The sequence below is a fragment of the Monodelphis domestica genome, chromosome 1, assembly GCF_027887165.1.
Source record: "Monodelphis domestica isolate mMonDom1 chromosome 1, mMonDom1.pri, whole genome shotgun sequence".
NCBI lineage: Eukaryota > Metazoa > Chordata > Mammalia > Didelphimorphia > Didelphidae > Monodelphis > Monodelphis domestica.
The window spans coordinates 24,657,700-24,680,163 of record NC_077227.1 but is presented as its reverse complement, the minus strand read 5'-3'; the positions used below and the strand labels follow the sequence as shown (position 1 = coordinate 24,680,163).

The following is a 22,464-nucleotide window of genomic DNA, read 5'->3' as shown; positions in this document are numbered from 1 at the left end:
GGAGATGAGTCACTTGACTTATCCTCAGTTCCCTCATCTCTTAAATGGAGATCATCATATCTGCAATGTCTGATTCATGGAGTGGTCATTAGGCTCAAATGTGTGTAAAGTGCTTTGTAACCCATCTAGCACCATGTAAATGTTTGTGAGGGTTTGGGTACCTATTTGGCACGGTGGAGAGGGAGCATCAGACTGGGGGTCAGGAAGATCTGAGAACAAATCTTCCTTAGACCAGGGCTGTGTGACTCTGGGCAGGGGACAACCACTGGGAGCCTCCTTATCGATGATAATGACGGGGCTGGACATGATGGTTGGAACCAATACTCAGTAGTGGTTCTAAGACAGAAGGTAGGGGATTGACCCCCCACAAAGGGCCTTTACCAAAGAGGCCATCAAGGAAATTCATGAGTGGAAAAAAAGATGGGAACATCATGTGTCAAAGGAAAGGGAAAGGGATAAGCTCTGGGCAGTCTGTGTGCACCAGCAACATCCACACGATGTCAGGAGAAATCCCAGAAGACTTCCAGCCCGTTGGGCGGACCAGTGGTGAACATACGGTAGACCATAGTCAATGGCCATACAAGTCCAGGCCGGCGGGAATGGGCTGGAGAGCTGTGCTCTTGGGGGAACCTTCTACACCGGCAAGATCATACATCCAGGAGACTTACCGAGTACGCCAAGAAAACCACTGAATTCCCCAAGAGGAGAAGACTGTGGACCACAGACGATACGCCATGCTACTAATGATATAAATGGCGGGCAGTCTCTCCTGCTCAGTCATCATTATGTTGTGGTTTGAATAGTCATTAGAGTAGGAAGCGTGACTACCTGATGACCGTCGGGTAGAGCTCTGAAGTGTAGATGTACACGATGTTGAAGGCGGCGCTTATCGCCAGTTTTCCACTCAAGGCCAACAGTGTGGGATTCCAAAACGAACCTGCGGAAAGACGAAAGGAAGAGAGACTTCTGTCAGGCCTCAAGGGAGCCCGGGAACCCTCAGATGATGCTTTAATGGGAGGACTAGACGGCGGAAGCTCTTCTCAGAAGATTAAGCCTCAAAAAGAGGTTGTCTGAGGCTAGCTCCAAATGGCTCTCATTGCTCAGTTGTCGGGGAAAGCATTATCCTCTTGGAAGTGGGCAAAGGTTACAAACCGGAGTCTGATTTATTGTTTTGTCGGTTTCTAGGCTTGGGAAAATGGTTAGGAAAACATTAATAAGGCAGATTAAAATGTATCCCAAGTCCACTTGCTGGTTGTTAAACATTCAACAACATGACCCTGCCCTCCATTAAAGGGCAGTGGATGTAGTGGGGAGAGTGCTAGATTTGGGTCAGAAAAATTGGGGTCCAGATCTGGCCCCCAAAATTGGGAAGGGGGGTAGGTGGGGTGAAATCAAGGGACTTTTTAACCACATAAAACCTGTTTGGTGTCCTGGAAGAAGAAGTTCCTTGTTTATTTATACTTATTTTCTGGGTGACTAAGGGCAAGACATTTCTCCATCGTGTTTCTTCATCTGTATAATGACCTAACACTGGGATAGTTAGGTGGATGGAGAGCCAGGCCTGGAAACAGGAGGTCCTGGGTTCAAATCTGCCCTCAGAAACTTCCTAGCTGTGTGACCCTGGGCAAGTCACTTAACCCCCATTGCCCAACCCTTACTGCTCTTCTGCCTTGGAACCCATACCAATGAGATGGAAGGTGAGGGTTAAAAAAAATGGCCTAACACTGGAAATAAGAATCAAATGAGATGATGTGGCATTTAGCAAGGTGCTTAGCACCAAGGAGAGACTTAATAAATGTTAATGTAGCCTCAAGAAATTGTTATTGACTTCAGTTTACATCAAGATTGGCTTTATCAGTACCCACAGTTCTGAACAATACGCCATGCTTCTTATCAACCCAATCCCATTTGGAAAGCACTTTTCAAAAAAAAATTTTAAGCCATTACTTTCTGCCTTAAAGTCAATACTATGAATTGGTTCCAAAGCAGAAGAATGGTAAGGGCTAGGCAATGGGGGTTAAGTGCCTTACCCAGGAAAGAGTCTGAATCCAGATTTGAACCCAAGACCTCCCATCTGTAAGCCTGGCTCTCCATCCACTGAGCCACCCAGCTGCCCCCACAAATATTATTATTTGTATGGATTTGTAAAACTTTAAAAATATTGTCTCATTTGATCCTCACAACTCTGGGAAATGGATGCTCTTATTATTCCCAATTTTACAAATGAGGAAACTGAGGCAGAGAGGGGTTAAATGACTTTCCAAAAGTCACACAACTAGAATCTGAAACCAGATCTGAACTCAGGTCTTCCTAATTGCAAATTCCATACTTTATCCCTTATGCCAGCTCAATTTTATGTTGGTAGGAGTGTCTGCATCCTTGGACTGATGGATCTTGGACTTGGACTGAAGGATCAAAGAGCCTTTACTATTACACTTGCCTTCTAGAGCTCTACCACCACTAACAGCTGACATTTACTTAGTATCTTTGAGTCTGCAAAGTTCTTTTCAGTAGTGGGGTGATAGCTCATCTCTTGGGAGATACTCAATATTTATTGTGATATTTCACATCCTCCCCTTTTCTCAGTGTCTTTATTTTATTTTATTTCATTTTATTTTATTTTAAAACCCTTACCTGCCATCTTGGAATCAATATTGTGTATTGGCTCCAAGGCAGTAGAGAGGTAAGAGCTAGACAATTCGGGTTAAGTGACTTGCCCAGGGCCACACAGCTGGGAAGTGTCTGAGGTCAGATTTGAATCCAGGATCTCCCATCTCTTGGCCTGGCTCTCCATTCACTGAACTACCTAGCTGCCTCCACAGTGTCTTTTAATGCATTGGTGTATCCATGAGTTCATTCAGGCCACTATGCCCTCCAACTGGGCAAATTGCGATCCATCCACTCACCCTTGCCCTATGCCACTCTTTCCCCCACTGTCCCACAGTTCCACCCTCAAGATGCCACCCCAAAGGCTACCAGCCTCCTCCTAGGTCTTCTTCCATTTTAGGGGTACAAGTGGCACGTTCAGACTCGTGAGCCACTCTCCCTTCTCTTGCCATAGAACCAATCCCCATCTTTTGCCATTCATACACTTCCTCCTTGACATCTCGTGGGATACCTCCCTCCTTTGGTCATCGTTGAAAATCCGCTGGATCCTGCCAGTGCCCATCCTAGATCTCTGCCTCACCCTCTCTCCTGGATTCCTTGGAGGCCAGGTCATCCCCTAGACCAGCCATGTCAAAGAGACAGTGTTTTATACTAGGGGAACCCTTGGGGTCATTCAACGTTCCCCAAAGGCGGATGTATCATTCCATGAAATAATTCAGGCTACACTTATTCAGCTCTTGCCATGCCAACAGCCCTGTGGGCACAACATTGGGATTATCTGACCTCCTTTCAGCTCTCAATGAGCATCCTAGCCTGATGGGGAAGACAAGAATCAGACCCTCAGGACTGCCCAAGGGTTTCCTTTCCACACCATCCTAGGCTTGGATTTAAGGCTGGAAGGGACAGTGAGCTCATCCATTTGAACCCCTTCATGTCATTCATGAGAAGACTGAAGTTCAGATAGAGGAGGTGACTGACCCAAGGTCACACAGATAAAGCCTTCGAACCCAGGGCCTCTGACTCCAAATTGAGCATTCTTTCCATTCCTGTGGAATCTCGGAAAGTTCATGGTTGCATTCCGCGGGGAGATGCCATTGGCAATGAGCTTTCAGGCTCTGACTCAGTAGGCAAGGTCCCAAACCCTAGGACGGCAAATCTAATTCCATGAAGGGAGATCCCCTGACAACAGTGAGAGTTCCAGGATTTATGATCTCACAAGGGTGGCCCTTTCCCCCATCTTGCAGATAATAAGCTCCAGAGAGGATTCCCGGGACTGGAAACATCCATTCCCTTGCGGATAGCCTTCTATGGAGGACAGGGATCGGGCACAGAATTTCATTGTGGTTTCATGATATGGTGGACCTTGGGAGAAGGAAACTCCCTCTCCCAATGCAAGGCAGCACTTTTTCTTCTTCCAGACTCTGTGACTCATCCAGGGTCACACAGCCACAATATGTCGGTCAGAAGGCATATGCCACATTTTTTGGAAGACGCTCTTCCCCCTCCAGTCACCAAGACTTGGACGCACACTGGGAGAGTTTGCCAGCAGATGGGCTCTGCTCTGACCTGGAATCAGTGCAGAAAGGTTGTTCCTGAGTCTCGGTCTGGTTTTGGTTATTTTTTTTTTAGAGAGATCAGAGGAAGGAAGAAGCAAAAGAAAGTGCAAGACTCCCTCTGCAAGGTGCCATCTCCACCTGGGTTCCCTCTCCACTTTCAGGCTTCCTCCCTCTGGCCCCGGGGCAAGAAGAGGAGAGCAGCTGCTGCAGCCTCCAAAGGGGCTGAAGGTGCTTTGTTCCTCCATCCGACCTGCTGCACTTACTAGAATTTACTGTGGGCCAAAAGCTCTGGGAAACTTCCCAAGGGAGAGGAGAGGGAGACAGATAAGGAGGAAGGGTGGGGATCAGCAGCTGGGCAAGGGTAAATGAGCAAGTGTTGATTCATTCTCCTCTCCTTCTGTCTCGGGCCATGGCAAGGAGCCAGTGGCTGCTCGCTCCATATTTCATTTAAACCCTCGTCTGCCCTAGCAAATAACTATTGAATGGGTGAAGGACAAACCACATTCTACTTGGTACAGACCCTGTTTCCCAAGGAAAGCCTTTTCTCCTGCCTTGAAAAGAGCTGATGTCCCTAGATCTCCCAGAAGCCCCTTCACTGGTACAGAGGAGAGGCTTGGTGAGAGAGGGAGGATGGAGAGGAAGAATGAAGAAAATATTTTCCTGGATTGGTTTTTCCCCAGGGGGGGAGCCTGGGAAGAGATGTGAGGAGAAAGTCCAGGGATAAATACTCTCTAAGATGAAAGTGATTGCAAATGCATTTCCTCTATAAATTAAACACGATTGACCAAGGAAGATGCTCCAAGGGTCAAATGGTGCTCCTGAAGAGCTAATAGTCTAGCGTGCCCATTGGTGAAGACAAAATAGATACAAATTTTCTGGGTGACCCTGGGCAAGTCACTTGACCCCCAATGCCCAGCCTTTACCACTCTTCTGCCTTGGAGCCAATACATAGTATTGATTCCAAGATGGAAGGTGAGGGTTTAAAATATAAACATACCAATTTATTTCAGTAGAGAGAGGGAGTGCTAGTGATGGAGGGAAGAAGGAAAGACTTTGGGTACCGGGTGTCATGGAAGCCGTGTTCAAACCAAGTCATCTCCAAGAGAGGATTGAATGGGCAAGTGAGCCTCATTTAACCAGTGTCTGCTCTGTCACTTATGGGTCCAATGAAAGCATTGCACCAAGAAATGAGCTTCATGAGGGTTGCTAGAAACCCTGAAAGGCTCTATGCAATAACAATAATAAGCACTTATATAGCTGAAACCATTAGATGGGGGCAGCTGGGTGGCTCAGTGGATGGAGAGCCAAGCCTAGAGATGGGAATTCCTGGGTTCAAATTTGGCCTCAGACACTTCCCAGCTGTGTGACCCTGGGCAAGTCACTTAACCCCCATTGCCTTGCCCTTACCCCTCTTCTGCCTTAGAGTCAATACACAGTATTGTTTCCAAGATGGAAGGTGAGGGTTAAAAAAAAAAACAAACAGTTAGATGGCGCAGTGGTTAGAGTGGAGGCCTCAAGTCAGGAAGACTCATTTTCCTGAGTTCAAGTCTAGCCTCAGACACTAGCTGTGTAACCCTAAACAAGTCACCTAACTCTGTTGGTCTCAGTTTCCTCATCTGTAAAATGACTAGAGAAAGAAATGACAAACCACTCCACCATCTTTGCCAAGAAAACCCCCAATTGGGAAAATGTCTCAACAATAACAATGATGACAAATTTATATAGCACCCACTATGTAATGGGCACTGTGCTAACCCTATCATTAGATCCTCATGACCCTAGGAGGTAGGTTTGACTATTATCCCCATTAGCCTTGTCCAAGACCACAAAGCTACTAAGTGTCTGGGGCTCCATTTGAACCCATGTCTCCATGACTGAAGACCCAGTACTCTATCTGCTGTGCTACCTGGCTGCCTCCTAAATGTCCTCCCCCAAAGTAAAAAAACCCAGAAGTTGGTCACCTTTTCAGCAACAGAGGGTCAGTCTACTTCATTCAACTGAGCAGAACCATAATGGCACCCATGCCATTGCACCAAAACTTTTTCCCAATAGGCACCAGTGGATAGATTCCACCCAATTCTACCCACTCATTCAACTGAGCAGAACCACAATGGCACCCATGCCATTGCACCAAAACTTTTCCCCAATAGGCACCAGTGGATAGATTCCACCCAATTCCACCCACTCATTCAACTGAGCAGAACCACAATGGTACCCATGCCATTGCACCAAAACTTTTTCCCAATAGGCACCAGTGGATAGATTCCACCCAATTCTACCCACTCATTCAACTGAGCAGAACCACAATGGCACCCATGCCATTGCACCAAAACTTTTTTCCAATAGGCACCAGTGGATAGATTCCACCCAATTCCATCCACTCATTCAACTGAGCAGAACCACAATGGCACCCATGCCATTGCACCAAAACTTTTTTCCAATAGGCACCAGTGGATAGATTCCACCCAATTCCATCCACTCATTCAACTGAGCAGAACCACAATGGTACCCATGCCATTGCACCAAAACTTTTTCCCAATAGGCACCAGTGGATAGATTCTACCCAATTCCACCCAATTCCACCCAAAGATTCCACCATCTTAGTATTGTTTCTAGGGCCATTTTCAGATTTCTTGACCATTAAACTTTAGTAATAACTATCTTGAACCAGAGAATTGGGAAAATCAGGAGGAAACCACTTCAGGGGGGGCAGAAAGGTGACCAATAAACTCAGTTTCTTCATCTGTAAAATGAGCAAAAGTGGCGACTAAGATCCTTTCAGGCTCCAGAAATAGGATCTTGGGTCAGGAGCCCTTTAAGAGCATCCAATCTCTCCTCCACAGCACCAGTTCTAGGATCACCCTGGGATCCATCCCCCTCCCATCCCTGCCTTCTTCGGTGTCTCTATCAATGAACATTAAGAACCCTGCCACACACCAGGGGCTGGGCTAGGCACCGAGAACACAAAGACAAAAAGGACACGAGACCAGACGGACGTCCTCCGATGCCTCGATGGCTCGGTGTGCCCCCTTTGCTTCTGGGACGAGCCACGTGTTTTCCCTTCAACATCAGTTCCTAGTTGGGCTGCTTGGAAATGAGGAGCCCTCAGAGATGGGAATAACTAGAGCTGCTTTGAAAACTTGATGACTCCTTTAAGCCCATCGTGAGCCATTTTGTTTTTGTTTTGTTTTTCTCTCTCTCATCCTACATTCCTGGGAGCACTTTGGATGATTCTCCAGGAGTCTCTTTTTCTTCTTAGAAAAAAAAAAGAGAGAAAAGAGAAGGCAGCCTTCCAGCACTCCAGAACAAGCGGGAGGTCAGCCGTACAAGGAACAAACATTATATCATGGAGGGAAATGAGTCACCCGGCATCATGCTGAGAACTGAGTCACTTTCAGACTGACTCATATCTTTCTGGGCCAAGAAACAATTCGAGTCCCAGCCTGATGGAAAATGACTCACATGCTACCTCGGCAAGGTCCCCTCCACACAGAATCGGCTTCGCCTCCGAGTGGGATTCCATCTCGCTTGGCAGCTTTGCCAGAGCCTGGATTGTCTTGCTGGGAATAACTGAAACACGAGTTTCTCTAGGGATGAAATAAGCTGGTCATGAGGGGGCTCTGATTCAAGGAAACCAGCCATTCGGGGCCAGACGGTGGGCCAGGGACTAGGGGAGGTGGGGAGCGAGAGGGGGGGTGTCCCTGCCTTCTGGAAGCGTCCACCATCACTCGGATGGGCCTGAGAGGTCATTGAGTCCAGACCCATTTTACAGATGAACAAAATGAGACCCGAGAAAGGAAATAACCTCACAAACCAGGAAGCAGCAGGGCTGGGAGTTGGACTCTGATCCCCAGACTATAAACGCCTCCTTCTGCCACCATTCCACTATAGCTGAGCCAATGGGCCAATTTGTTCCCATATCAGCTGTACACAGACTGTCCAGCTTCGGTTTTCTCCTCCGTCAAATGAGGACAACAATAGCACCCACTTCACGAGTCTGTCCTAAGATCAATGAGATCATGCCCTTCAGGAAAGAGGGTAGCAAGCGGTACAGTAGATGGAGAGCTGGGTCTGAGTCAGAAAGACTCCTCTTCCAGAGTTCAAATCTCGTCTCAGACATTTACTAGCTTTGTGACCCTGGGCAAGTCACTCAACCCTGATGGCCTCAGTTTCCTCATCTGTAAAATTAGATGGAGAAGAAGATGGCAAACCACTTTGGTATCTTAGCTGTGTGACCCTGGGCAAGTCACTCAACCCTGATGGCCTCAGTTTCCTCATCTGTAAAATAAGATAGATAAGATGATGGCCAACCTCTTTGGTATCTTAGCTGCATGACCTCGGGCAAGTCATGGAACCCTGATGGCCTCAGTTTCCTCATCTGGAAAATGAATGGGAGAAGGAAATGGCAAACTTCTTTGGTATCTTAACTGTGTGACCTTGGGCAAGTCACTCAACCCTGATGGCCTCAGTTTCCTCATCTGTAAAATAAGATAGATAAGATGATGGCCAACCTCTTTGGTATCTTAGCTGCATGACCTTGGGCAAGTCACTCAACCCTAATGGCCTCAGTTTCCTCATCTGTAAAATAAGATAGATAGGATGATGGCCAACCTCTTTGGTATCTTAGCTGCATGACCTCGGGCAAGTCATGGAGCCCTGATGGCCTCAGTTTCCTCATCTGGAAAATGAATGGGAGAAGGAAATGGCAAACTTCTTTGGTATCTTAACTGTGTGACCTTGGGCAAGTCACTCAACCCTGATGGCCTCAGTTTCCTCATCTGTAAAATAAGATAGATAAGATGATGGCCAACCTCTTTGGTATCTTAGCTGCATGACCTTGGGCAAGTCATGGAACCCTGATGGCCTCAGTTTCCTCATCTGGAAAATGAATGGGAGAAGGAAATGGCAAACTTCTTTGGTATCTTAACTGTGTGACCTTGGGCAAGTCACTCAACCCTGATGGCCTCAGTTTCCTCATCTGTAAAATAAGATAGATAAGATGATGGCCAACCTCTTTGGTATCTTAGCTGCGTGACCTTGGGCAAGTCACTCAACCCTGATGGCCTCAGTTTCCTCATCTGTAAAATAAGATAGATAAGATGATGGCCAACCTCTTTGGTATCTTAGCTGCATGACCTTGGGCAAGTCATGGAACCCTGATGGCTTCAGTTTTTTCTTCTGGAAAATGAATGGGAGAAGGAAATGGCAAACCACTTTGGGATCTTGGCCAAGAAAAGAGGTCAAAAAGAGTCAGACCAGACTGAAACAACTCACTTTAATAAACAACTTGACTTTGGTAACACCAACTCTAGTAAAAGAGCTTCCTAAAGCTTAACGAGCTACGGCAGGGTCAGTTATCAGCCCCCGTGCGTCTTTGCTTACAGACAGACACTGGATCAGCTGTTTGTTGGCTTTCTCCAATCTCTGAAAGACCTTAAAAAGGGAATCTCAAAGTAAACTCTGAGTTCTCATTGCTGTGATGGCAGGAAATGTTGATGTTCTTTAAAAATATTTACTCTGGCTAGTAGCCAATAAGGACCAAAGCTCAAAAAAAAAAGATACAACAAAAATAATAATTATTAGCAAGAAGCTATGGGGTGCTGAGAAGAGGCTTTGGAGTCAGGGAGCAGGTTCAAATCCTGCTTGTGCTGCTAAGTTACCTCTAGCAGGTCACGTCTGTTCTATAGAGCTCAGTTTCTTCACCTGTACAATGAGTGAGTTGAACTAAGTCATAGAAACCTAACTTTAGAACAACCAGGGACATTGGAATTTGTCCACTCTCGTTCTCCTAGTTTATAGATCAGGAAACTGAGGCACAGTCAGTAATTAGTGACAAAGCCTGAAATCTAACACAGATCCTCTGATAACAAATGCAGCATTCTCTGATGCAACGATGCTGCTCCCTACACATTCATGGGCTCATCCGAAAATGTGGATATTGGCAAGACTCAGGAATGATTGTTATGGTTCCAAAAGCATAAAAATCTTCTTTTTAAACCCTTTTATTTTCCATCTTAGAATCAATACTGTGCATTGGTTCCAAAGCCGAAGAGGAGCAAGGGCTAGACAATGGGGGTTAAGTGATTTGCCCAGGGTCACCCTGCTAGGAAGTGTCTGAGGTTAGATTTGAACTCAGGACCTCCTGTCTCTAAGCCTGGCTCTCCATCCACTGAGCCACCCAGCTGCCCCCCAAAAGCATGAGTCCGTTTTAAATTAATGCCTTGCAAAGCACTAAGAAAGTTAACACTTGAAAATTAATTTTTAAAAGGTGATTCATTATGTTGATTCATCAAATGACTATATGCCAGGCACCAATCTAGGCACTGAGGGGAGAAGCACATACTGTACTCTTCCACAGATTCCTGAATTTTTCAATGGACAAAAATACCACAATATTTCTCATAGGGTAGATTAGCCACTCCATAGCTTTAGGCAAGGCAAGTCTTGTTTGAAACTCCATAAGGATATTGTCGTTTGTCATTTCCTCTGAAGAGAAAGCTGTGCATGGCTAGGAAAGAGGACAAAGCCTGCAGTCGGAGGACCTGGCTCCAATTCTACTTCCAATGACCCTGGACATCATTTCACTTCTGTGGGCCTCAGTTTCCCCCTCTGAAAAATGAAGGGGGTTGGACCAGATGGCTGCTGAGGTCCCTTCTGCCGGCTCCATGGTGCTATGTTGGGGAGGGGAGACCCTCACAGAGACGACTGCCTAGTAGGCTCAGGAACTGAAGATGCAGCCCAGAACAGACTCTGATTGGGCAAGCTCGTGCCGCCTAGAGCATCGTCAACACAGAGAAGAAATGAAGGAGAAGGGGGGGCCTTCCTCAGCTTGCCCAGCTTGAGGAGAGGTCTCAGTGCCTCCAGGCAACCAGAGAACTCAAGCAATAGCCTTGCCCAAGCATCCCGTGCTCTCCCTCTCCCATCTCTTCCAGCTTTCACAGCTGGGTCTAGCTTAGGGCTCGGCATGTGGTGGGCACCCAGTAAATACTGGCTACATTGAAATGAATGGAGCTGAGGGAGAGAAAAGAGGAGGGAGAGAGGGAGACAGACAGACAGAGACAGAGACAGGCAGAGCCAGAGACAGAGCCAGAGATAGACAGAGAGACAAAGAGGGGAGAGGGAGAGAGACAGAGAGAGAGAGAGGGAGAGGGACAGAGACAGAGACAGAGAGAGACAGAGAGAGACAGAGACAGAGAGAGAGACAGAGAGAGACAGAGAGAGAGGGAGAGAGAGAGAGAGAGAGAAAGAGAGAGAGAGAGAGAGACAGAGACAGAGAGAGGGAGAGACATAGATAGAGACAGAGAGGGACAGAGATAGAGACAGAGAGAGAGAGAGAGAGAGAGAGAGAGAGAGAGAGAGAGAGAGAGAGAGAGAGAGAGAGAGAGAGAGAGAGAGAGAGAGAGGGAGAGGGAGAGGAACAGAGAGAGAGAGAGGGAGAAAGAGAGAGGGAGAGACAGAGAGAGACAGAGAGACAGAGAGAGAGAGACAGAGAGAGAGAGGGGGAGAGACATAGATAGAGACAGAGAGGGACAGAGAGAGAGACAGAGAGAGAGACAGAGAGAGACAGAGAGAGAGAGAGAGAGAGAGAGAGAGAGAGAGAGAGAGAGAGAGAGAGAGAGAGAGAGGGAGAGGAACAGAGAGAGAGAGGGAGAAAGAGAGAGGGAGAGACAGAGAGAGACAGAGAGACAGAGAGAGAGAGACAGAGAGAGAGAGAGGGAGAGGGACAGAGACAGAGATAGAGAGACAAAGAGGGAGAGGGAGAGACAGAGATAGACAGAGAGAGACAGAGACAGGCAGAGCCAGAGCCAGAGCCAGAGATAGACAGAGAGACAAAGAGGGAGAGGGAGAGACAGAGATAGACAGAGAGAGAGAGAGAGAGAGAGAGAGAGAGAGAGAGAGAGAGAGAGAGAGAGAGAGAGAGAGGGAGAGAGAGAGGGAGAGAGAGAGGGACAGAGAGAGGGACAGAGACAGAGAGAGACAGAGAGAGACAGAGAGACAGAGAGAGAGAGACAGAGAGACAGAGAGACAAAGAGGGAGAGGGAGAGACAGAGAGAGAGACAGAGAGACAGAGAGAGAGAGACAGAGACAGAGAGGAGAAAGAGAGAGAGAGGAGAGAAGAGAAGGAGAGAGAGAAAGAGAGAGGGGGAGGGAGGGAGAGAGACAGAGGGAGAGAAAGAGAGAGGGGGAGAGGGAGAGAGGGAGGGAGAGAAGAGAGAAGAGAGGGAGGGAGAGAAGAGAGGGAGGGAGAGAAGAGAAGGAGGGAGAGAAAGGGGGAGGGAGAAAGGGAGACAGAGGGAGAGAAAGAGAGAGGGGGAGAGAGAGAGAGGCTGGGAAAGTGAGGGAAGAGAGGAATGGATTAGGAAAGAGAAGAGGAAGGAATATGAGGGGGCAACAGCTGAACAGGTAACTCAGTTAAGCTGCCCACACGAGAGAAGGCATAACAAGGAACTACAGAGGAGGTGAGGGGAAAACAATGCAAAAAATAATTACTGCCTCGATTCTTTTGGATCAAGCAAGGAGATGCCAAAATGGAGTAGGAAATGCCATGAATTTCCCTTCAATCAGCAATATAGCTAGTTTTTAAACAAGCATTTTTTTTAAAACTCTTAGAACCTTCTATCTTAGTATCAGTTCTAAGAAGGGCTGAACAACAGGGGATAAGTGACTTGCCCAAGGTCACACAGCTAGGAAGTGCCTGTGGTCTGATTTGAACCCAGGATCTCTTAACTCCAGGCCTGGCACTCTATCCACTGCCCTACCTAGCTGCTCCTCAACAGGTACTTAGTAAGCACTTACAGTGTACCCTTTTCTGCCTCAGTATCAATGCTGATTCTAACACAGAAGATAAGGGTTTTAAACAAAGAATATAGGAGCTAATCTGTATTGATGGCGGGCATTTCCTCACCTGGACTTTACTACCCCAATAAAATCAAAGGTCCCCTGAAGAAAAAAAGATGCAGAGATTGAGCTGGGCATGCAGTTGGCGCTTAATAAATGCTTGATGCCCGGCTCCATTCCTAAAATGATCCTATTTCAAAGAAGCCTTGAGCCCTGTTGGAAATGCTGGAGTGCCTGGGAGTGAACCCCATCTTTATTTTCTGGCCCCTCCCCAAGTCCCCGGAGGGCTTTTGGGGGGTAGGGAGGAGGCCTGAGAATCTAGGGGCAGAGTCTGACTCTCCTCAGGGCGACAGTCGTGCTCCGTCCGATGGCTTGCACTTACCCGGACGGTCGCCTAAGAACGTGGTCGAGATGCAGGCGAGCCCCGCGAAAATGAGGAAAGCAGAGGTGGTTTTCCGTCTTCCTGCCCTAGAAGAGAAAGCGCGCAAGGTCAGACGTGGCAGATGGCAGCCTTCACCGGCGGCCAGTAAAGAACGTCAGGGAATTCTTGGCCGCGGCTCCAGGGCTTGGCGGAGCCCAGGAAAGCCGTCCATCAAGCTCCCTGCTCCTACTGGGCACCACCTGGGCAACATGCAAAGAACTTGGACCGAGGGAGGACCCCGATCGGGCCCCAGAAGAATTGGGGAGAGATGCCCACCGAGGACCCGCCACGACGTCAAGCCTTCCGGGCTCTGCTTCTCCTAGCAAGCTTAAAATGTTCTTATCTGGAGCCAGATGGAGACCTGGAGGCAGAGGAGGAGGACCTGGGTTCAGATTCTGCCTTGCCACAGACTTTGGCCAAGTCACCCAACGGCTCTCGTCTGGGTTTTCTCATCTGAGGCATCCGGTGCTTTGCTTCCTAGTTCTGCACCTCAGTTTCCTCCCCTGTCAAATCAGACAATTGGACTAAATGATCTTTGGGATTCCCTTCTCCGGCTAAACCCTGGGAGAGCTTCTACAAGACCATGGAACGGGCAGTCTGAATGCAAATGGAAATACCCCATTCTTCACTGATATCCTCGGTGCATTCTTCTCTATTACAGGCAGTGTGTGTGTCTAGTTTCACAGCATGATAAACAGGGAAACATATATTATGTGACCGTCTGAGCACCTGCCTTCTTGGGGAGGTGGATGGGGGGAGAAGGAGGCTGATTCTGCACATAGCCAATGTGAACACTTTTTCCTAGATCAGCCTTTTATTATACTTTATTATATATGTTTAAATATAATATATTATATTTTATTTATTTTATTTTATTATATATTATATATGTTTTTATATTATATTTACTGTATTTTATTATAATTTATTACACATGTATAATAAATCATATGAATTATTAGGTTATTATTCTGTTACATATAAAAAAAGGTCACAAAAGAACCTGGAATCGAGAATCTTTTAGAACCTGGGAAGACCTAGGAGAAGTGGAGGGAGTTGGGTAGGCTAGTTCAGTGCAAAGACCCTCCGTTCAGGGGTTGGAGGACCTTGATTTTAAAGTGGATCTTCCTAAATGTTGCTTCTTAAACAAGTCCCTGAACTCTTCTGCCTCAGTTTCCTTTGTTTGTAAAAGGGCAGGGTTGGACCGGAAGGAGAAAGGACAGCCAAAATTCAGGAGGAAGAAAGAAGACTTCCCATTTCAAAGAGCAGAAAGCTTTCACAGATCCCAAACACACTGCTCTGAGGCTTTGGTCTGGAAACCAATGTTTCTTCCCCATCCTTTTACCCAAGACAGCTTAAATGCTGTAAATGGAAGGAGTGGTCCATTTCCAAGAAGCTTAATTTCCCTAATTCCCAGAACTAACAAATACAACCGGTGAGGCTGACACATTCCAGAAGAGTCAAGAAAGAGGATTCTGGAAACAATTTATCTTCTATGAAGGGGGAAAAAAAAAGCGTGCAGGGATATTTCTTCCCTTTTTTCCTATTTATAATAGGAAGGAGGCAACACTAATAATAATGATGATGCCTGTGGTTATTTGGTTGTGACTAGATTTTTTCATGACCCTATTGGGGGTTTTCTGGGCAGAGATACTGGAGTGGTTTGCCATTTACTTCTCCAGCTCATTTTACTGATGAGGAAACTGAGGCAAACAAGGTTCAGTGATTTGCCCAGGGTCACACCGCTAGTTTGCCATTTCCTTCTCCAGCTCATTTTACAGAGGAGGAAACTGAGGCAAACAAGATTCAGTGATTTGCCCAGGGTCACACCGCTAGTTTGCCATTTCCTTCTCCAGCTCATTTTACAGAGGAGGAAACTGAGGCAAACAAGGTTTAGTGATTTGCCCAGGATCATACCACTAGTTTGCGATTTCCTTCTCCAGCTCATTTTACAGAGGAGGAAACTGAGGCAAACAAGGTTTAGTGATTTGCCCAGGATCATACCACTAGTTTGTGATTTCCTTCTCCAGCTCATTTTACAGGGGAGGAAACTGAGGCAAACAAGATTCAGTGATTTGCCCAGGGTCACACCGCTAGTTTGCCATTTCCTTCTCCAGCTCATTTTACAGGGGAGGAAACTGAGGCAAACAAGATTCAGTGATTTGCCCAGGGTCACACCGCTAGTTTGCCATTTCCTTCTCCAGCTCATTTTACAGGGAGGAAACTGAGGCAAACAAGATTCAGTGATTTGCCCAGGGTCACACCGCTAGTTTGCCATTTCCTTCTCCAGCTCATTTTACAGAGGAGGAAACTGAGGCAAACAAGGTTTAGTGATTTGCCCAGGATCATACCACTAGTTTGTGATTTCCTTCTCCAGCTCATTTTACAGAGGAGGAAACTGAGGCAAACAAGATTCAGTGATTTGCCCAGGGTCACACCGCTAGTTTGCCATTTCCTTCTCCAGCTCATTTTACAGGGGAGGAAACTGAGGCAAACAAGATTCAGTGATTTGCCCAGGGTCACACCACTAGTTTGCCATTTCCTTCTCCAGCTCATTTGACAGAGGAGGAAACTGAGGCAAAGTTCAGTGATTTGCCCAGGGTCACCCAGGTAGGAAGTGTCCAAGGTCACATTTGAACCCAGGATCTCCCATCTCCAGGCCTGGCTCTCTATCCACTGAGTCACCTAACTGACCCCAAATCACTATTTCTTGAATGAACTTATTTAGATCATCCTTTGAACTTTCAAAAGTGGAACGGATTGCTTTGGAAGAACAAAACATTCTAACTTTCTCTGAAGAAGGAGATTTCAAACAATTAAGCCTTTTTGCCAAGCTCTGGGAGAAAACCAGCCCCTCAAAACCATACATACCAGGGCTTCTCGATGAAGTATATACAGAGAGGGCAAGCCGGGACTTCCACCAGACCATACAGAGCCATGTTCAGGTATAGATTTCCTTTGAGTTCACCAGCATTCAAAGTAAGGCCATAGTAGACAAGGCTACACACGTACCTGAAAACATCCGTTCATGTGAATATTGGTTTAGTACCGGTTTACTATCCATTTAGAACTGGTCCCCATCTTGAATCTAAAATACTTTGTGTTATCAAATCACCCTGATAGATCACACTGGGCTTATGGTCTACCAAGCCCTCCAGATCTTTTTCAGATGAATAGCTGTGTGTGAAAATACTTTTTGCATCCTGGGATAAGACTTTACAGGTGTCCCATATTTTTCCCCACGGTTCTATGATTTATATGGTCTCCCTCTCCTCTTCCCTCCCCCTTCCCAGAGTAGACAAGCAATTCCACTGGGTTATGCTTGTACTACTGGCCTAAATTTTCTCTTAGCAAAGCCAGCCCAACATTCTAGCCTGTTGAGGTCTTTCTGGACTCTGATGCCATCCATCATCCAGAGTCTTGGCCAGCCCTACCAACGTGTAGACGTCTGAAAAACTGGTCAATGTGTCATGAATGCCTTCATCCCAGGCATCGACAAAATCTCTAGACAGCACCAGACCAGCGATGAGTCACCACAGCTCTCTGTCCAAGCGGACACTGAACACTCTTGGAGCATCACCGTCCAACCAGTTCCAAGTCCATCAAACCGTACCATCATGGCTCCATCCTTTCCTCCAGCTCAGCATGAAAGTCTTTGGCAAGTGCTTTAACAAATTCCACATCAGGTCTCCTGGGTTAATGATATTATCAGAAAAGGAAACGAGGTGGACCCAGCATCCACTGGTGTCCACTGACCATTCCTTCACTGACCACTCGCTCACTGGTCTAGAGTCTGCAGACTTGAGCTTCTTCCCTTTTTTGGAAAATCAGGGCCAGCGCCCAGGTCCCATCCTGCAGGACTTCACCTTCCTTCAAAGATCATCCACAGTTTCTCTTCAATCACATCTTCTGGTAGCACCCAGGCTGAAGCTCATCTGGGCTGGGGCCTTGAGCTTTTCGACTTTCATCATACAGTGCTGGCCACGAGTTGCTATGCAGCCCTTTTTCAGTTGTGTCTGACTCTTTATGACCCTATTTGGTATTTCTTGGCGAAGATACTAGAGCAGTTTTCCATTTCCTTTTCCAAATCATTTTACAGATGAGGAAACTGAGGCCAATAAGGTGATGTGACTTCAGACATACAGTGTAAGCTACTGAAATGGTCTAACATTTCCATCTCCAAATTTTACAGGTAAGGAAACTGAGGCCAGGAGGGTGAAGAGATTTGCCCAGGTGACACAGTTGAGCTACTTAAGTGGTTTTCCATTTCCTTCTCCAGCTTTTATAAATGAGGAAACTGAGGCCAATAAGGTGAAGTGACTTGCCCACAGACATACAGTGTAGGCTACTGAAATGTCTGACATTTCCATCTCCAAATTTTACAGATAAGGAAACTGAGGCCAGGAGGGTGAAAAGATTTGCCCAGGTGACACAGTTGAGCTACTTAAGTGGTTTTCCATTTCCTTCTCCAGCTTTTACAGATGAGGAAACTGAGGCCAACAGGGCAAAGTGACGCCCAAGGTCACCCAACTAATAAATGTCTGAGACTGGATTTGAACTCAGGAAGAGGAATATTCCTGACTCCAGGCCTGGCTCTCTATCCCCTGCACCACTTCCTGCCTTTGTCACACAGGGGATATTTGATAAATGTTGATCAGTTGATTGATTGATCAAGGGTGGTAGGTGCCTCCTTATTATTACTTATCTTGGGTATCAGCTCTAGGTTTTCCAGGCCAAAGATCACTTAGCAGAGAAGAGGGAAGGCCATCATTCCCATCTTTCTCCATCCTCTCACCCATCCTAAGCCACAAGGGTTGTACCTTCTTGGATCTGCTTCTTTCCCTCCACACAGCCTTTTTTTAACCCTTGACCTTTATCCTTGAATTTTCCTTACCAATCTAAGCTCATTCTATCCATTAGCACTCCTGAAGTTATTCTTACAACCTGGGCAGTGAACTTGGAATTAGGAAGACTTGAATTCAAGTGCTACCTCAGACACTTACTAGCTCCATGACCTTAGGTAAGACTTAACCTCTCTCAGCCTCAGTTTCCACATCTGTAAAGTGGGGATGGTAGTACCGACCTAAGGGTTAAATGAGATGGTATATCTAAAACCTTAAAGGGCTATCCAGATGTTAGTTGTAATTATCAACGTGCTATGCGTCTGACATTTCCATCTCCAAATTTTACAGATAAGGAAACTGAGGCCAGGAGGGTGAAGAGATTTGCCCAGGTGACTCTGGGAAACTCCATTTCCATTTCTGTAAAGGGAGAAGAAGAAAACACTATTGAAGACGGTTCTTTGGACTCTGAAATGCTCTAATAATCTGAGCTATCATTATGTTCCCCTTCCCTTTAGTCTAGCCTGAGTCTCCCAGAATTCAGGGAACAGGGATGCTCGCAGCATTCCCGACAGAGAGTAAGACAGAAGGACAGTGAGAGGTCCCCAGAATGCATTAATAGCACAAAGAAATAGGACAGTGATGCCCTACTTACGCAGAGCTCAGCTCGCAGCCTCTCCGAGCTGTCTCTAAGATGCCCAAAAAGACACTGCAAAATACCAGGAACACGATGGAGGGCAAAGGAGCAGCTGGTAAGGAATAAACAGACCCGGTTTCCAATCCCGATTCTCCCACTTGCTTTCCTCTGAGACGCTGGGAAATTTGCTTCAGGCATCCCTCTGCCCCAGCCTCAGTTTCCTCATCTGTAAAATGAGGGAGTAGGACGAGGTGATTTCTAAGGTCTCTTGCTATGACCCTGTGATAAATCTGTGCACTGTCCTCTGAAAAGGGAACCTCATTCAGAGCCGGTTAACTCTTACTTTAAAGACTAATCTAGCAAGCCTGGTTATGTCATATAATTAAAATCTATTCTATAGGATCAAGATAGGTGGGTTTGCTTCTCGTCCTATAGAATATTATTCCGGGTGGCCAATTAGCAGAGTTCAGGAGGTGCTGCTGGAGGCTGAAGCATTGAAAAGTGAAGGAATGACAGCTGGGAGCAAGGGAGGGGGCAGAGAAGCTATAAAAAGCCCCCCAAAGCCCGGAAGTCTTGGATCATCTAGTTTGAGTGGGAATATTCCTCTCTAATTTCATAGTTCTAGAGGAAATCATTAAATTACAGGACTGAGGAATGATTGAATGAATGAACATTTATTAAATCCTTCCTATGTGCCATGCACTGTCCTAAACACCAGAGATGCAAATTTTAAATGAGACAGTCCAACAAATCTGACACTTCCTAGCTGTGTGACCCTGGGCAAGTCATTTATCTCCCACTGTCTAGCCCTCACCACTCTGCTGCCTTGGGACCAACAGATAATATTAAGTCTAAGATAGAAGGTAAGGGTTATTTTAAAAAAAATGAGACCTTCCCTGGTCTCAAGGAACTCATTGAAAATGGAGGAGACACCTTATAAAGGAGAGCTCACACAGGGTAGATGGCAAGGCTCAGGGTGCATCAGCAGGTCACATGGAGATGCCCACAGGTATGGAGGGGAACTGCTGGCACAACAGACCCAGAATCAGGAAGATCTGAGTTTGGGTCTATCCTCAAGCACTAGCTGGGTGACCCTGGGCAATTCACCTACCTCTGTTTGCCTCAGTTTGCTCAGCTGTAAATTGGGGACAATGACAAATCCACCTTGCAGGATTGTGAAATGATATTTGTAAACAGTGGTTGGCACAGTGCCTGGCCTGAGAGAGACCCTCCGCAAATACTTATTCCCTTCCCTATTCCTATATCAATAGGGCAAATGATGTTAGAAAGTAGTGACAGGTGAGATCAAGAAACAGAGACTGGCGAGATTGAGTGATCTGTTCCTGGTCACACGATTAGGAAGGGTCTAAAGCAGGACTCGGTCCCACATCTCTGGGCTCCTAACCCAAAGCTCTTCCTACCACACCACAATAACAGTTCAGAGTCCTCATTACAAACATCAATTGGCCTCATGAAGGCAGCTAGGTGGGCTGACTCTGGCCATGCCCTTCCCCTTTCTCTTTCCTGTCTACGGATCTCCACGCCCCTGCTTTCCAGAGGGTGTCCAGGCAACCAGGTGGAAGAACAATAAAGTAACATGCCATTGAGAGGAGCTGAGAGTCTCCAAGAGTTTATGCCAGAAAAACCAAGCATGGTTGCATTTTCCAGATAATCTACTTCACTCACACACACACACACACACACACACACACACACACACACACACACACATTCTCTCTCTCTCTGTCTCTCTCTCCATCTCTCTCTGTCTCTCTCTATCTCTCCCTCTCTTTCTTCCTTCCTTCCTTTCCTTCTTTCTTTCTTTCTTTCTTTCTTTCTCTTTCTCTCTTCCTTCCTTCTTTCCTTCCTTCCTTCTTTCTTTCTTTCTTTCCTTCTTTCTTTCTTTCTTTCTTTCTTTCTTTCTTTCTTTCTTTCTTTCTTTCTTCCTTCATTCCTTTCTTTCTCTCTCTCTCCATCTCTCTCTCTGTCTCTGTCTCTCTCTCTCTCTCTATTTCTCTCTCTCAGTCTCTCCCTCTCTTCCTTCCTTCCTTCCTTCCTTTCTTTTTCTTTCTCCTTTTTTCTTTCCTTCCTCCCTTCCTTCCTCCCTCCCTTCCTTCCTCCCTCCCTTCCTTCCTCCCTCCCTCCCTTCCTTCCTTCCTCCCTCCCTTTCTTTCTTTCTTTCTTTCTTTCTTTCTTTCTTTCTTTCTTTCTTTCTTTCTTTCTTTCTTTCTTTCTTTCTTTCTTTCTTTCTTTCTCTCTCTCTCTCTTCCTTTCTTCTGTTCTTTCTTTCTTTCTTTCTTTCTTTCTTTCTTTCTTTCTTTCTTTCTTTCTCTCTCTCTCTCTCTCTCTCTCTCTCTCTCTTTCTTTCTCTCTTTCTCTCTTTGTCTCTCTCCCTCTCCTCCCCCCCTTCCCCCTCCCTTCTCTCTCACGCCAGGCAAATTTTGTCACGTTAGACTCAGAAATTATTCAGGACTGATCCGGTTATCCCTTTAAAACCATTTAATATGAGAAAATGCTCATCACTAAAAGAGGGAGACAGAGGTCACCAAATAGACCAAACAACCACTTGGGACAAAGAGGGACAAAAAGCTGATCAGTTAATACTCCAAGTGGACAGAGTTATTTCCATCAATAGACATTTATTCTCAAGATTACCCACAAATCCAAGTATATACATGGATATTACTTTAAATCCCCAAAGACTTAGGCTAAGGGAAAGACATGAGGTAGGCGGAAAGTGATCCTAAGAAAAGCTGAAGCCCCGTGGCACTCATCCCTGTGGCATCAACTCATGCCTTCAACTCTTTCTTCCTTTTTGATTCATAAAATCAGGTTCACAGCTCCTTTTTATGTCTATAAGCCCAGTGAATGGTTGGGTTTATGGTAAAGTCCTGAGAGTATTTCTTTGAACACAGAAGACCACAGCAAAATTCTTTTCTAAAAGAAATGCTCTTTGCCCATGCCCATGCCAAGTTGGCCACCAAAGGAGGGAGGCTCCCAAACTTGATGGCAAGTGGATGCCAGAAGAAGGTGCCACCCAGGGCAATGCGGCTGAACAAAGGAAGATGAAATGGTGAAGTTGGGAAACAACCAAAGGGAAGGACCTTTCCTTGTGAATGCTGTGGGGTTTTCTGTGATGGGGCTCCACTTCACGACTGCTCTCTAGTTCTACTAGGCCAATCCACAGTGCATAATATGCAATTGCACACATAACAATGGGGGCATCTAAGTGGCACAATGGAGAGAGTGCCCAACCCAGAGTTAGGAAGACCTAAATTCAAATCTGGCCTCAAACACTTACTAGCTATGTGACCCTGGCAAGTCACTTAATCCTGTTGGCCTGTTTCCTCATCTGTGAAATGATCTGGAGAAGGAAATGGCAAACCATTCCAGTATCTTTGCCAAGGAAACCCCAAATGGGGTCCCAAAGAGTCAGAGGTGCCTGAATAACAATAACATAATAATGTAAATCTAAAGAGCTTTAAAATGAAAAGAATCACATTTGGCCAGAAATTTCCCAAGAATTTCCATCAAGTTAGATATCATAAAGAGGAGGGGGCAGCT

General features: G+C 46.2%; 1 protein-coding gene across 2 annotated transcripts in view; it reads right to left on the bottom strand.

Annotated features, from left to right (window-relative positions):
- LOC100016419 (solute carrier family 22 member 15-like) overlaps window positions 1-22,464 on the bottom strand; it is a 103,011-nt gene that overhangs the window by 19,471 nt on the left and 61,076 nt on the right. Inside the window, exons 7-9 of one of the 2 annotated variants that reach the window (XM_007478268.3) lie at window positions 16,294-16,434; window positions 13,384-13,469; window positions 829-937 (exon numbers count right to left, since the gene is read on the bottom strand). In XM_007478268.3, coding sequence (XP_007478330.1) covers window positions 829-937; window positions 13,384-13,469; window positions 16,294-16,434 — 336 coding nt within the window. The remainder of the gene's footprint in view (window positions 1-828; window positions 938-13,383; window positions 13,470-16,293; window positions 16,435-22,464) is intronic. The other variant, XM_056796050.1, reaches the window with a different exon arrangement.